General features: G+C 39.2%; 1 protein-coding gene across 7 annotated transcripts in view; it reads left to right on the forward strand.

The window, feature by feature from the left end:
• The first annotated feature begins 1,591 nt into the window (after nucleotides 1-1,591).
• adgb (androglobin) overlaps nucleotides 1,592-17,287 on the forward strand; it is a 308,223-nt gene continuing 292,527 nt past the window's right edge. For 4 of the 7 annotated variants that reach the window (XM_069932240.1, XM_069932242.1, XM_069932241.1 and 1 more), the window contains exons 1-2: nucleotides 1,593-1,761; nucleotides 1,844-2,029. In XM_069932240.1, the coding sequence (XP_069788341.1) occupies nucleotides 1,962-2,029 (68 nt within the window). In that variant the 5' untranslated portion in view covers nucleotides 1,593-1,761; nucleotides 1,844-1,961. Of the gene's footprint in view, nucleotides 1,762-1,843; nucleotides 2,030-17,287 lie in introns of all 7 variants that reach the window. The other 3 variants (XM_069932245.1, XM_069932246.1, XM_069932243.1) reach the window with 2 other exon arrangements.

Consider the following 17,287-nt stretch of genomic DNA (forward strand, 5'->3'; position numbering starts at 1 on the left):
GTCCTTAGTCTGGTGACCTTCCTGCTCGCAGTTCCAGCAGATGACTGTGCTGCTTTGGGCTGCCACGTGCCCAGGGTTGTGGGAGTTCCTGTATACCCTGGTTTGTCTGTGCTCCCCTTTCTTGGCAAACAACTTGGGGTTGGGATAGATGAATGCCTCTTTGCTGTCCCCTCTCAGCTTTACCTTCACTTAGAATTTGCTCATCCAGATTCTAAACAGGTCATTGTCCCCTTGACATAATGGCCCGGGAAGGTGAGCGCATCCTCGACTGGCACATGTGGGTTATCACTTGCTTCCTCTGTGTTGGAAAGGTGAAGAGTGGCTGTACCTTGAAGAGCAAGAGTGGCTGTACCTTGAAGAGCAAGAGTGGAGCCACATTCCCTTTCACTTATAAGACTTGGAGCATCCTCTGCTATCCAGCCAAGATTTTGAATGTCACATTGAAGAGGCTGCTATCCTTGATGTCTAGGAGGCAGATGATGTCCTTTGCTTTAAATTTGCAGCATTCTAACAAGACATTCTGGACAAAGAAATCCCAGGAAATTGGGGAACCTTCACTCAGGTCTTTGACTGCCACCCTGACGGTGTTCCAGATTCACTGTCTTTCAAAGTCACTTTTTGGGGTTGAGCCCTTCATCAAGGTAAAGATTTATAACCAATGTTTCGGGTCAAGGTTTATAACAACATTTCAGGCATGAGCCCTTCATCTTGTGAGATATATAAACAAAATTTGAGGCCTGAGCATGGCTCAGGCAACTGTGGCTACCCCTTTGACTTGGAAAAAGTGGAATGAGTTAAACGAGAAATTATTGAGGATGAGGACAAGTTCTATCAGACAGGAGTGTGGTAGTGGAGGGAGATTGGAGGAACAACAAGTTGTATTCAGTCTGGGCACCCTTCATCCAGATGGCATTAACATTGACCTCCAGATTCCATTACCCCCCCCCCCCCCATCTCTTCCCTTCCCTTATTCCTATGTCTCCTTTCCTCCTGTGATGCACGGCTGCAGCAGGAAGCAGACACAAGACTGTCCAACAGGCTTTATTCAGGTAAAAGTCTCTGTGACAGTGGTAGCTGTTCTGGTGACTCCTGAGTGACTGGCTCAGGAGGGGCAGGCTCAGGATTCTCTCCCTGGAGGTTGATTGGCAGCCGGTCGGTGGAGTTTGGTCTATTCAGGTCGGTTGATTGACAGCCGGCCAGGTGTGGTCTGTCCTTCCGAGATCTTCCAGCAGGTACAGAGATCGCCCCCTGCAGTAGGCTAGTGGGGTATCACCACGCCTCCAGATCTGCCTTGACAGAGCCAACCCATTCTCCTGATCAGTTCTCACTTTTTTGCTCTTATCCATGTCCAATGATGGCCTGGCCTTCTCCTCCTTCCATTTCTTCCCTCCTCCCCAATCTTTTTGTTCGGACGCCTGTCTTTTTGCTCTTACTTTGAGGAAGAGCTCAGGCCCGAAAGGTATTCTGTACATCTTTCCCTCCCAAGGAGCTGCAAGACCTCCAGAATTTTTGTTTTTTTTACAATCACACCGTCCAATCACACTTGAGGGTTCTATTATAGAGTCTTTGAATCTCCATTTTCATCTATGTCTATTTGTCCTCCGTCAGCTCTCTATAAAGCAACTACTTTGGTTCTCTGACTGTCAACAAACTTTGTTCCAACATTTCCTGCCCATGAAGACGTGATTAAGTGTCTGGTTGCTGGGGAGGTTTCTCTGCGGCGTCAATGTATCCTTATGACCAATTCTTTCATCGAGGGTGGTTAGTTCGTCCTCCGCGTTTATAATAGCTACATTTTTGCTTTGTTGTGCCTGGGTTAACGACTTTGTCGCTGTTTGTATAGAAACCGCTCAAGCTGCCGAGTTTATTGGGATGCCAGCGCTAGGACCCAGCGGAATTCCAGTGTGGTCGCGTCCCGTTGCCTGGTAACGGCGGGGCCAGCGGTGAGCAGCAGGGCCGAGATGTCGAAAGGCGGCAGAAAGAGGGGGGACTCGGTCCTGAAAATGAGCCCGTCCCCCATTCACAGCGGGTAATAATTGGACAAGTTGTCGGCGCTCCCAGAGGGCGCCATCAAGGGTGGAAACGGGGTGGGGGCGGGGAGAGGCGTCGGTATCACTGTGGCACCCAGCCACCCCATCCCATCCCACTCCTCCTCTGTACCCACACCCTGCACCATCCACCCATGTCGCGTTGCCCTCACCCTCCATGAAGCTCATCTTGTCTTTCTCATGAACCCCAGATCGATCTCCCCGAACCCTTCTAACGAACCTCGTCCACCCTTTCCTCCTCCTCGACCATCCCCTTCCTCCGCGTTCAAAACCCCTCCATCCCAACCCCACTTCCACCCCATCAGTCTTCCCTCTTGCTCCTTCCTCTTGAGTTTTCCAGCTTCCCCATTCCCCTTTCTTCCCTCTAACCCCTAGCTCCTCCCAAACTTTCATCTTCCACGAAAATGCTTCTCCCTGAACGTCTTTTGACTCCCTAATCCCTTTGACCCTTCCCTTCCCCCCTCCCATCCCCATCATCCTGATCCCTTTCAGATAATTAATTCCAATCCTGACACCTACACTTTGTTGAGGTATAATCCAAGAAACTTTTAAACAAAAGATGCATGGTGTCAAAGGTAATAAACTGATGCAAATTCGGTATTGTTTTATGGTCCTTTTAAAGGTTGGGAAGTTGTGATCAGTGGGTGCTGCAGGGATTGCAGCTGGGACCCCCATCTGTTCACAACTTGCTGTATTTTTGACAAGGAAACCAAGTTTGATATATCCAGAATGCTGAAGATAAACTAGGTGGCAGTGAGAAAGATGTATGGAGACCCTATGGATTGGCAGATGGAATATAATATGGAAAAATGGGAGGTCATCCCCTTTGAAAGAAAAGGGGCAAAGAAGGAGTTTTTTTTTAATGTAAAGTTTGCAAGGCAGACTGTATGTCCATGTTTAGAGTAAGAATATTTGGACCAGGAATAGAAAAATCTTGCACTTATATGGAATGTGCATCCAAAATATTGTGTGGTGGTGTAATCTTATCACTGAAAAAGCAGATACTTTGACTAGATTTATTCCTGGGATAGTTGTTTGATTGTCTGAAGGAAGATGAAGCAAAATAAGTCTGCAAAAGAATAAGGAGCGATCTCATTGGAATTTGTAAAATTCTTATGGAGCTCACCCAGATTAATGTAAAGTTGATGATTTCTCAGACTGTGATTTCCAGAGCCAGAGACCACAGTGCCAAGTTGTAGGAATGCCATTCAGGAGTGATGAGGAGAAAAGTCTTCACCTTGAAGATGACTAAACTTTGAAATTCATTAACAAGAGGCCCTGTCATTAAATATATTCAAGATGGAGATTAACAGAATTTTGGATATTATTTCAATCCACAAAATAGAGGTTAGTGCAGGAGAATGGCACTGGTCATCAATGTTAGAGGAGATACAAAGGCCTCATTTTTTCTTTGCCCTCATACCATTCTCAGTTTGCCCTTGTCCATCTCCAGCACACAATTTGTAAGAACTTTTTGGGCTGTTTTTCTGCATTGAAGTACAATTTAAACAATATATTACAAGCCCTGTCATTTTTACTGAATCGTGCTTCAGACCAGCTATTTTAAACCTTTTTATTTGCAATAGCCCCATAGGACTATGCACAAAGTTTATGGGTCCCCTTTCCTGTAAAGCAGACAAGTTCTGTTGGTTTCTTCTGTACTTCACTTCTACCAACTACAATTGATGATTTTATGCTGCGATTCCCCCCCCCCCCCCCCCTGCCCCAGGCCCATCTTAAATGTGCTATTGGCTCCATTGAGAATGGCTACTTCAGACCATTGTTTCATATTCAGTGTGTTGTTTTAGTGTAGATAATCTCTTGCTTGGCTGACTTGTCTTACAATGGTCATGGTATGGTCTGCAACAAATCTATTCTTTGGAAGATCCTCATCCCCTGTTACCTCTTTCTTTTCCTTCAGTAGTCTCTGTAGCCTAAAGTTTAGACTGCACTAATTATAATGTCTGTGATATTATGTTCCTCATGTTTAAAAAAAAGCTATGGAAGGGGCAAATGTATTTTGAACGCTGCCTCTTGGATCTGTGTCCCTGTGTTCAAAGGACACAAGGAAAAGTGTGATTCATTTTGTTCAGTTCCTTGGGCATATTTAACTTTTCAGTGAGGTCATCATATTTAACTACAGTACGTTTCCCCATATCCAAAAAGCTTGGGACCAGATGTTTTTCAGTTAACTGGATTTTTTGGATAACCAAATAATGCCTTTAAGTAGTCCAGTTGCATTAGCAGAATACTTGTATCAGCGGTTAAATAACAAAAACAGAAGATTTTTCAAGCATGAAATAATGTTTAATTCTTTCCCAAAAGCAATGTGAACTCTGCTTGCACAATACACGAGAACTCTATTGGATTCAAAATGGCACTAACAGTGTGTCAGCCCAACATGAGCATGTTGGGTGAAAAATCTTTTTCAACTTGTGAAGTCATGTCACCACTGAAAAAAGTTTGGGTAATTGAACTTTTCGGTTAACTGAATGTCAGATATGAGGAAATGTCCTGTATCTTTGTCCAGGGAGTCCTGTGATGAGTTGTCTGAACAAATTTATCAAGTGCACCCAATCTTGAAAATTTCAACTGTTTCAACAACAGTGTTGTGGGAAATGAGTATCAGATATTGACTGGAGCTTGTATTATAATATTTTCCTGCTTTGCAGAAAGATTTCTTTTCCCTCTGGAGGCAATCTTTCATGTTCTATGCAAATCATCACACTCACCTTTCAAGCCCAGTTCCTCACTTTAATTACAGCATCTCCTTAATATCTTGTCTCTACATTGAGAAATGTATTTAATTGGTCTTTTTCTGTAATAAGTTTTTTGGACTTATGTCTCCCTACTGCATTCCATATGCCAGTTTCACCCATTCAGGACCCTATGTAATGTCACCTGGTGTATCATCTGCAAGCTTGGCTTCAGCTGTTCTCAATTCCTTTATTAGCATCAGTGAATGCAGCATTTATCAAATAATGCATCTTTCTCTTCCCCCCCCCCCCACCCCACCCTTCTGCTGTTTGCTTTCCAACCAATTATCAGCAGGCCATGTATGAGTAAGAGGCTGATACTTTCAGTTCAGAATCAATCCAGATATTATTTGGAACCTGGGCTGTATACTGAAGTAAACCACTCAGAATTTGCAACATGAGTACAGGTAATTTGGCAATGGTTGTGTACCCCACTTATCTTATTTTATCTTGTTCTGTCATTGTGTCATAGGAACATAGGAAGTAGGAACAGGAGTAGGCCAAAAATGGCCCATCGAGCCTGCTCCGCCATTCAATACGATCATGGCTGATCTAATTTATGACCTAACTCCACCTACCTGCCTTCTCCCCATATCCCCTAATTCCTCTATCATGTAAAAATTTTTCTAACCCAATTTTAAATATGTTTAATGAAGCAGCCTCAACCACTTCCCTGGTTAGAGAATTCCAAACATTCACTACTCTCTGGGAAAAACTATTTTTCCTCATCTCTGTCCTAAATCTACTCCCCCTAATCTTGAGACTGTGTCCTCTTGTTTTAGTTTCCCCGGCCACCTCAAAAAACCTTCCTACATCTATTCTATCCATACCCTTCATAATCCTATATGTTTCTATAAGATCTCCTCTCATTCTTCTGAACTCGAGCGAATATAGTCCTAGACGATTTCATCTTTCATCATAAGTCAACTCCTTCATCCCAGGGATCAACCTAGTAAACCTCCTCTGGACCGTCTCCAAAGCCAGTATATCCTTCCTCAAATATGGAGACCAGAACTGGACAAAGTACTCCAGGTGCGGTCTCACCAGTACCTTATACAGTTGCAACATTACCTCGCTACTCCTGAATTCATTTCCTCTAGCGATGAAGGCCAACATTCCATTTGCCTTCTTAATAACCTGCTGCATCATCTGCAACCTAACTTTTTGCGATTCATGCACAAGCACTCCCAAGTCCCTCTGCACAACAGCATGCTGTAGTTTTTCACCCTTTAAATAATATTCAGCTCTTTTATTTTTCTTGCCAAAGTGGATAACCTCACACTTGCTAACATTGTACTCCATCTGCCAGATCTTTGTCCACTCATCCAGCTTAACTATATCCCTCTGCAGACTCTCCACATCCTCATTACAATTTGCTCTTCCACTCAATTTGGTGTCATCCGCAAACTTGGCTACACCACATTTTGTCCCCTCCTCTAAGTCATCAATGCAAATGATGAACAGTTGTGGGCCTAACACTGACCCCTGCGGCACCCCACTTACCACTCTCTGCAAACCTGAAAAACTCCCATTTATCCCAACTCTCTGCCTCCTGTCAGACAACCAATTTTCAATCCAGGCCAATATACTTCCCCAGACTCCACTTTCCTGTAACTTACTGATAAGTTTCTTGTGCGGCACCTTATCAAACGCTTTCTGGAAATCCAAATATACAACATCAACCTGTTCCCCTCTATCCACCGCACCCATTATATCCTCAAAGAATCCTAACAAGTTTGTCAAGCAAAATTTTCCCTTTCTAAAACCATGCTGTGTCTGCCTGATTGAACCCTTATGTTCCAAAAGTTTCACTATTTCATCTTTAATGACAGCTTCAAGCATTTTTCCAACTACAGACGTCAAGCTAATTGGCAGATAATTTCCAGTCTTTTGCCTACATCCCTTCTTAAAAAGTGGCGTGACATTTGCTGTCTTCCAGTCTGCCGGGACCTGCCCAGAATCCAAGGAATTTTGGTATATGACCACCAATGCATCAACTATAACTTCTGCCATTTCCTTCAGAACCCTTGGATGCATATCATCAGGACCAGGTGATTTGTCTGGCTTTAATCCCATTAGTTTCTCCATCACTACTTCCTTTGTAATAACTATTTTATCAAGGCCCTCCCCAACATTCGCATCCTTAACTCCGCACTTGGGCATGCTGGACGTGTCTTCCACCGTGAAGACTGACACAAAATATTTGTTTAATGCCTCGGCCATTTCCTCATTCTTTGCTACCAGTTTTCCTTTCTCATCCTCCAAGGGTCCTATGTTAACTCTGGCCACCCTCTTCCGTTTTATATATTTATAACATTTTTTGCTTTCTGTTTTTATATTTTGTGCCAATTTACTTTCATAATCCTTTTTCCCATTTCTTATTACCCGCTTTGTAACCCCCTTGTTGTCTCTTAAAGTTTTCCCAATCTTCCAGTTTCCCACTGCTCTTTGCAGCTTTGTACACCTGCGCCTTCAATTTTATACTCTCCTTTATTTCCTTTGTTAACCATGGTTGATTTTTTTCCCTCTCTTGCTGCCCTTTTTCCTGACTGGAATATATTTTTGTTGAGCATTACAAAATTTTTCTTTGAAAATCTTCCACTGTTCCTCAACTGTTTCATCAATTAGCCTGTGCTCCCAGTCCACTCTGCCCAATTCCTCTCTCATCTTATGGTAGTCACCCCTGTTTAAGCATAATATATTAGTTTTAGATCCAACTATTTCCCCTTCCATCTGAATGAGAAATTCAATCATACTATGATCGCTATTTCCCAGATGGTCTCTGACTATTACATCATTTACTCGACCTATCTCCTTGCACAACACTAGATCCAGGAGAGCATTTTCTCTTGTGGGTTCCTTAACATGCTGCTAAAGAAAGCTATCGCAGATGCATTCTATGAAGTCCTCTTCTAGACTCCCACGACCAACTTGATTTTCCCAATCTATGCGGAAGTTAAAGTCCCCCATGACTACTGCCGTATCATTATTACATGCCTCACTTATCTCTATTTATTTCCTGTGCCACTATACTATTGTTATTTGGTGGTCGATAGATAACACCCACCAATAATTTTTTCCCTTTGTTATTCTTTAACTCTACCCAAATGGACTCAACATTATGCTCTTTAGATCTTATATCATTCCTCACTACTGCCTGGAGCTCATCTTTGATTAAGAGTGGAACTCCACCTCCCTTACCATCCTGTTTATCTCTTTGCACCACCTGATACCCTTGAAAGTTTAATTCCCATTTAGGGTCACCTTGTAGCCATGTTTCCGTGATGGCTACCAAATCATAGGCATGGGTACCGATTTGCGCCTCAAGTTCACTCACCTTATTTCTAATACTGCGGGCATTCAGATAAAGTGCCCTTATGCTCTTTGTCCTTTTAATATCTAGTGACTTCTGTAACCTTTTCTTTTGATTTTTCTGCCCACTATTTTTCTTTGTAATTTTCTTAACACTATCATTGACCTGAAAATTCACTGCACCATCTGATTTTTTTACTTTCTCCTCCCAATATTACTTTTCCTATTTTACTTTTCCTGGCCATTACTTTATCTTCCCTACCCTTTTCCCTATCATTCTGGTTCCCATACTCCTGCCAAATTAGTTTAAACCTTGCCCCACTGCTGTACCAAACATACTTGCCAAAATGTTGACACCTTTTGGATTTAGAGATCCAAATTTGTAAAGATCATGCCTTCCCCAAAAGAGATCCCAGTGATCCAAGAAGCCAAATCCTTGCCTTGTACACCAGCACCTCAGCCACACATTCATTTTCCTTATCCTTACATTCTTTTCATCACTTGCATTTGGAACAGGAAGTAATCCTGAGATCACCACCCGAGCGTTCCTGTCTTTCAGCTTTCGTCCCAGCTCACTGTAATCCCTTTTCATTACCTCCTCCCTTTTCTTGTCAATGTCGTTTGTACCCACATGTACCAAGACATCAGGCTGCTCTCCCTCTCCTCTCAGAATATTTTGGACCCGATTTGTGATATCTCGTACCCTTGCACCAGGGAGGCAGCACACCATGCGGGTATACTTATCTGGCTCACAGAACCTCCTGTCTGTACCCCTGACAATGGAGTCCCCAATAACTACTGCATTTCTCCTTTTCCTTTTCTTTTGCACCACTCTGCCAGGCTCATTGCCATTGACCTGGTGCCCGTGGCCATCTTCTGCCGGTCATCTCCCTCAACAGAATCCAACACAACATAACTGTTGCTGGGGGTGTGGCAAGATGGCGTAAGGAACAGACGTGCCTTCCAGTCCTCTCCTGATTCTAACTTATTGTTTTGTCCTTAAGTGCCCGTTAAAACTTTTTTAAAAAGTTTATAAATAGTATGAGGTGTTGAATTAATACCTAATGGTACATTTGTTAAAAAAAAGTAAAAGGAAACATCAACAGATTGTTAAAAAAATTATATTTTCCGAAATTATCTGAGCCTGCTTGTTTACAAAAAGCCATGACTCAGCATGAAATGGATCCAGGAAAACAAGCGAAGAATTCGGCCTTGGAGCTCGGTTCTGATTCCGTAAGTCTTTCTGAAGGTCGTTTTCAGCTGCCTTTAGAACAAAGGGCTGGCCGGATGCCAGTATTTCAAACAACATCTACTGAGACTTTGACTGCTGAATTAGCTGGGGCGCCACCAGTTGGAGAGTTAAAGAGTTGTTATTTGACTGCTATACCACCAGTTATAACAGCTCTTCCAGATACTGACGTAACAAAGCTTTTAAAGGAGGTTTGGATCAAAGATAACCCTGATCATCAGCTTCCTGATACTTCTGGGGGGTCTGTGGCAGGGGCTCTTACACAGAGTCAAACTGCAAGAAAAGCTACTAAATTAAAAGAAGGGATAAAAGGTCCTCTGATTCCACAAGAACAGCAGAATCCCACCATGTCTGGATCTACTGATGTTGATATACTTTTCAAGAGTCTTGAACATAAGATATTTTCTTCAATGATGCATTTAGGTGATTCTATGAATAATCTTACTTCTAAGATTAATGCATTGGTGGATGTCAATACTCAACAGATGGCTGATTATGGAGCTTTTAAAGTTGAAACTCTTGAAAGACATGAGATGTGTGATCAAGGATTATCTGATGTACAAGATCAATTGCAAGATGTGAATAAAACAATTGAAACGTTACAGATTCAGAATAAAAATTTAGCAAAAAAGGTTGATTATTTGGAGAACCAATCCAGACGGAATAATGTGAAAATTGTCAGCTTGCCAGAAGGCATAGAAGGGCCAGATCCAAGAAAAATTTTCACTGAATGGATTCCACAAGTGTTGGGACAAGATGAGTTTTCTGAAGGTTTAATATTGGATCGGGCTCATAGAGCTTTGAGAAGGAGACCTTTTTCAGGACAGAATCCAAGACCTGTTCTGGTTCGCTGTTTAAATTACTGTGATAGAGAGACTATTTTACGTATGGCTATTAGAAATGCACAGCAAAACAAATCTCCTTTGATGGTTCAGAGTAATCGTGTTTTCTTCTATCCGGATTTGAGTCAGGAAATTATGTTTCAACGACGTGAATTTAATTCTGTGAAAGAATTATTGAGGAAAAAAGGATACAAGGCAACATTTAGATACCCTGCGGTACTGAAGATTTTTCAGGATGGATATCAACCAAAGTTCTTTGATAATCCTAAAGAAGCTATGGATTTTGCTCAGTCTTTACCAATTACGCAATTCCAGGAACGACGTAGTCCTCCACGGTCTCCAAAGAGGGCAGAGCTGCAAGAAGGGAATTTGATTTCTGGAAGAAATGGAAGAAACGGTGGTCGCAATGGCAAAGTAAACTCATTTAATAGATAAGGAACATTTGAAACTCAAACGTGAATGGGTTGGGCACGTTTTTTATTCTTCGTTTAATTCTAAGGGAAAAGGTGTGGCAATTTTGGTACATAAAAATCTACCATTTTAGTTACAGAGTGAAGAGAAAAATGGTGGAAGATTATTAAAATTAAATTGTACAATCTTTAATGAGGCATGGACTTTGCTTGATGTTTATGCTCCTAATGTTGAGGATACAGCTTTTGTTGTGGATATGTCTTTATTACTTGGACAATCGAACTCTAATGTGATGTTGGGGGAGATTTGAATGTGGTGTTGGAGCCTTTATTGGATAAGTACCCAAGAGTAATTAAGAAGTCTAAGATGGCAATCCAAGTGATTAATATGATGGCAGATTTGAATTTAATTGATATTTGGCGAAGAGTTAATCCTACAGAGAAAGATTTTTCTTTTTATTCCTCGCGACATAATTCTTTTTCTAGAATTGATTATTTTTTAATATCAGCACATTTGCAGGATAGGGTTACATCTGTGGAGTATAAGGCTAGATTGGTTTCGGATCATTCATTATTATTATTAGAATATTTGAGTTCACAAGATGTTCAGAAAGCTTCAAGATGGAAATTTAATACTATGTTATTACGACGCGAATTTAATTCTGTGAAAGAACGGTTGTGGAAAAAAAGACATAGGGCAACATTCAGGTATTCTGCGGTACTGAAGATTTTTTAGGATGGAAATTAGCCAAAATTCTTTGACAGTCCTAAAGAGGTTATGGACTTTGCTCAGTCTCTACCAATCATGCAGTTTCAGGAACGATGTAGTCCTTCAAGGTCTCCAAAGAGAGTAGAGATGTAAGGTAGGATCCAGATTTTTAAAAGAAATGGAAGCAATGGTGATCAAAGTGGTAACGTTGATTTAAAAAAAAATAAATCTTTTATCTTTTTTTTGAAAAGAGTTTAAATAGTTTAAATAATGATGATAGTTTAATGAAATGGGAGTTGGGAGAGGGAACTGGGTGGGCACTAGTTTCCAGAAGTCATCAGCTACCTGTGAGTTATCTCACACCCAATATTTTGGGGGAGTTACCGCTTTGGGCGGTTTAAATAGGAGGAGGTAGTTGTGACCTCCGACCTGTTTTTTTTCTTTTTAAATTTTGGGTTAAGAAGTGAAGGTTTTTTTAATTATTTTTTTAATAAATTTTTTTTTAACTCTTTTTGTTTTCTGATTGTAATTGAGAGGGAATTAGGAGGTTTTTTTTCTCTCCTTTTTTTTCCTTTTTTTTGGGGGGGATTTTTTCTCTTTTTTCTTTCTTTTTTAAGAGGATGATGTCACAGAAGATAATAAGTCAAAAATTGAGGATGTTGAATTAGATGAAGAGGAAGATGAGGGGAAAGGTGATAAGAAGAGAAAGAAGAAAATTAAGTACAAATACATTTAGGGAGAAGAGTTTAATAAAATTAAGTTAATTTCGATAGAGAATTTTGAAGATATTATAAATGAAGAATATGGAGAATTTTATAAGAGTTTGAACATTTTTCTTTTTTTTCTTTTTTTTATATAAGGGGAGGGGAAGGGAATAAAAAGTTTATCTGATTGTTTTTCTAAGGGATGTTTTTGTTCTCTCGATGAATTATAAAGGAAACTTGGTATTAATGGAAATTCTGCATTTATGTATTATTAATTATGATTTTTTGTTTAACAGATATGTGGTTGATATATGATTTTAATATTTGAACTTAGTTTTAAAGTGGATTACATTTGTTAAATACATGTATTATGCTTGATTTAAATATATGTTTAAGGGTATTATTTTTGTATTGATATTTTTTTTGTTAGTAATTTTTTTTGTTGTTAAGTTTTATCTTTTTTTTGTAAGTGGGGTTTTTTATTTTATTTACAACATTGTTAATTAATTCTTCACTCTTTATTTTGGGGAGGGTTGGACTAATTTTAAATTAGATGATTATTGTTGTGTTATAATTATTGGGGGGGGTTAATTTGTGTAGTTTAATGATGTAGTATTCTAATTTTTATTATCTTATTTTTTATTATTTCTTTAAATGTAATTTTTATTTTATTCATGTCATAAAATTTTAAATAAAGTTTAAAAAAAACATAACTGTTGCTGAGTGGGATAGTCACTGGTGTGCTCTCCATTTTTCTCGCTTTTTTCTTTCCCCCCCTGACGGTTTCCCACTTACCTGACACGGGTTGTGGAGTATTTATCGCCCTGAAAGTTGAGTCGATTCTCCCTTACTCTCTCCCTTACAAGCCTGTCCTTCTGTTCAATTCTCTCTTGCATTGATTTAGCTTCCCCTTACATTTATCTGGGTTATTTAATTCAGCAGTACAATTTAGTAACATGTTTCACCTCGTATTGTTCTGGGTAAAGAAGTTTCTCCTAAATATATTGGATTCATTAATGAGATATGATTCATATCTGGAATTAATAAGTGATCTCCATAAACATAACAATTATAGAGCAGGTGGGTTACAAACACAATGCTGTCAAGGTGTTAAAGTACAATGACATTTGAGAAATTCAGGCATGAATGGAAAGGCTGTTCAGCTCATTGACTTGGTTCAGATTACATGCAAAAGACACTGAGTCAGTGAAAGTGATATTAAACATGGAACACATTCTTCAGGAGTTAATTTCTGAGAGTAGGTCTGAGTTGATAAAGGGTCTTCCCCCATCATAGGCTTGTGTTCCTGACACACTTACGTCAGTTGGCACGATTTTCAGGCAATATCAACTAATGAGCTTTTCTTCCAGGACTTTTCCATAGTATATATGGGGCATAATGTAAACAGAGAACTGAAGATAGTGAAGACAGTTGCCAAAATTGCAGCAGAATCTTGATTGGTTGGGCAGAGGAATGGTGCATGGAATTTAATGCCGAGAAATGTGAGGTGCTGAATTTTTGTATGGTCAAAATGGATAGGATCTACGCAATGAATGGGAGGGATCTGGGGAGTGTTGTAGAGCAAAGGGATCCAGGTATACAGGGGCACAGTGCATTGAAAGTGGTAGATAGGTTGGTCAAAAGCCTTTTGCCAAAACAGCCTTCATCAGACAAGCTATTGAGTACATAAGTTGGGAGGTCATGTCATAGTTGTACAAGACATTGGTGAGGCCCCATTTAGAATATTCTGTTCAGTTTTGGTCACCATGCTAGAGGAAAAATGCTGTAAAGCTGGAGAGGGCCCCGAGAATATTTATGAGGATGTTGTGAGGAATCAGAGGCTTGAGCTTTTGGGAGAGGTTCAGCAAACTAATGCTTTGTACCTTGGAGTGCACAAGGATGAGAGGAAATAGATCAGGTAAATAAAAATAAAAACACAGAACATAAAAACCTAAGAAATAGGAGCGTCTCAGATACCCTTCTTCATCACAGGGGTCCGGTCCTCCAGACTCCCCCTTTTTCTTGCCCTCTTCTGCCTCCTCTTGTCATACCTCCCCTCCCCCCCCACCTTCTCGGGGCTGTTTGCCTCTCACGTTCCCCTTTCTCTCCACAACTTGCATCGTCATTCTTGCCTTTCCTTTCTGTTTCTCGTCGTCTCTCCGGACATACACCTTCTGGGCCTCCTTCAACAATTGATCCAGAGATTTCTCATTCCAGTCTTCTATCTTTTCTAGTTTCTTTTTAATATCTAGTCAGAATTTTGTAACAAAGTTTGCTCGAAGGAGTTGCTGTCCTGCCTCCGAGTCTGGATTCACACCAGAATATTGCTGCCTGTTTTCCTGTAACCTCTGCAGGAAGACTGCAGGTCCTTCCTCCTTTACTTGACGATTTTCAAAGGCTCGTTCAAAATTTTGGCTTTTTGGTACCGCTTCTCTAATCTTTTTTATTATCATATCTCTCAAATCCCTCATGTTCCTCCTCTCCTCCTCCTGCTGCTTGTCACAGTCTGACTGAACGATGGGATATTTAGTCTCTGCTGCAGCTCCCTGTTGGTCTCCAGGGGGATCCTCTCTTTCCCAAATCCTCATTCCTGCCTGCTGTACCATTTGCCTTTCTTCTCCAGTGAATAAAGTCCCTGATATCGACTGCATTTCACCCCAGGTGTGAATGTTAGGTCCCAGAAATTGATTGAACTGTTTGGCCAAGCCGAGAGGGTCTTCCAAGAGACTTTTCATCTCCTTAAAATTTCTTACTTCTGCACTAGTGAGCGGAACATTAACAAATCCCAACGCCCCTTCTCCTATCGGAACCTCCCTCAAAGGGAACATTTGTAGGTTGGCTAGGGGTTTTTGTTGTTCCTTTCTCTCTAATGAAAAATATTTTATATTGTCCTGTAATATCTCCACTTCGCCCCTTCTCTTTTTCTCATGTTTCTCCTGCCTGTCCAAGCTCTTCTGTCTTGCCTCCTCCAGCTCCGGAGCACAGGCCTCTACCCCTCCATCAGGCTCCCTCACCTGTTGGTGATCCTCGGGAGGGATATCTCCAGCATCCTGGTGATCCTCCCCTCCCCTCTGACTGTCATACGGCAGGGGCAGGTGCTTCAAAGGATCCCAGGGAGGTATGTCTGCCTCCTCATTTTTCGTGGCAACCTTAAACAACTTGGTCACCTGGATCCAACACGCTGCATAATCTGACTCTTCCTGATCAAAAGGACTTCTTGTATTTATAATCAGATTTAATTTCTGACATATCCAATCTTCATCTGACCCCAGTTGTGGCCACCAAACTGTCTACATAAGGTTAAATTATGACCTATTTTTTAATTAAAAAAGCTCTTACTTGATTATGAGTAAAAAGTGTATTATTTGGTATATTAAACTTCTCTTTCATTCTTTGAAAAGTAATAAACTTGCTAACTTCAAAGCAATCACCTGCTATTTTAATCTCTTTTTGAAAGCAAATTTTTGAAAGTTGATTGTTCATAGAAAATGGAATGTTTATTTTGACATAAAAGCATTTTACAAGAAATTAAGCCTTCTATTTCATAATCAACTTTATTCCAAATTTCTAGATGTTTTTAAAAAAAAGAACCTTTAGCTCCCATTAATAATTTAATATTCCATTTATAAATAACCTCTTCCTTTGAATCTTCTCCTATATTATGTAATTCTATTCTAATCCAAGCTAATGATTTTTCTGAATCAAACATTCCATTAATAAATTTCAATTGATCTACCTTATAGTAATTTTGAAAATTAGATAATTGTACACCTCCGAATTCATATTTCCATGTTAACTTTTCCATAAAAACTTGAGCCAACTTCCCTTTCCATAAAAATTCCCTAACAATCAAATTTAAATCTTTAAAACAATTTTGAGGAATCCCATATGGAATTGATTGAAAAAGATATTGAATTCTTGGGAAAATATTCATTTTAATACAATTTACTCATCCTATTAAAGTAACAGGTAAATCTTTCCATCTTTCTAAATCATTTTTTATTTTACTTAGTAGAGATAAATAATTTAATTTATGCACATTATTTATATCTATCTTTATTCCTAAATATTTAATTACACCATCTGACCATTTAAATTGTGTAACATCTTTACATTTATTATAATCTCCATTTGTCAAAGATATAATTTCACTTTTATCGGAATTAATCACATATCCATATATTTTGCCATATTCTTTCAATCTTACCAATAAATGTCTTAAAGGGTTTATTAGATGTGTCATACAAATTAATACATCATCTGAAAATAAATTAAAATTGGAAAAGAAGAACATAAAATTAATATCTACTATATTAATATCTTGTCTAATTAAGGTTCAGTTGCTAAAATAAACAAGAAAGGAGATAGGGGACATCCTGTCTCATTGATCTAGTCAATGCTTGTTAAAGAAATTTTTCCATTAGTTACCACCTTAGGAGAAGGCTCTTTATATAAAGTTTTAATCCAGTCAATGAATATATATCCAAAACTTTAAATAAATAATTCAATTCTAATCTATCAAAAGCTTTTTCCACATCTAAGGTTAATACTAATGCCAATTCCTCTTTCTTTTGAGATACATTTATTGAAATAATCAATCTAACAATATTATCTGCTGAATGTTGGGGGTTTCTTAAAAGCAGATTGATCTGGATGTATTAAATCTGGAAAGTATCTTGCCATTCTAATTGCTTAAAAATTTTGTCATTATTTTCAGCAATGAAATTGGTCTATATGATTCTGTTTTCAATAAATCTCTTCTAATGTACTATAGTTATTATCGCATTTGAAAAGGTTTCTGGTAGAGAATGGGATTCCGTTATTTGTTTTAATACCTCCATCTAGGGAGATATCAATAAATCTTATGAAATTCTGGTGGAAAACCACCCTCCCCCAGTGATTTTCCACTTGTTAATGAATGAAGAGCATTAATAACCTCTCTTATAATAAATGATGCATCTAAATCTTTTCTACTCTGACTATTTAATCTAAACAAATTTTTGTCTAAAATTAAATTGACAATTTTAGATTCATTTTTATCAATTTGAGATGTATATAAATTTAAATAAAAATCCTTAAAAGAATCATTTATTTCTTGGGGTTTATATGTTATCTTTTTTTAATTCTTTTTAATAGCATTTATAGTTCTTGAAGTTTGTTTTGTCTTTAATTGCCACGCTAAAACTTTGAAATCTTTCCTCCAGTTCATAATATTTCTATTTAGATTTTTCAATTAATTTTTCCATTTTATATGTTT

The sequence above is a fragment of the Narcine bancroftii genome, chromosome 4 (genome assembly GCF_036971445.1).
Source record: "Narcine bancroftii isolate sNarBan1 chromosome 4, sNarBan1.hap1, whole genome shotgun sequence".
NCBI classification, from domain to species: domain Eukaryota; kingdom Metazoa; phylum Chordata; class Chondrichthyes; order Torpediniformes; family Narcinidae; genus Narcine; species Narcine bancroftii.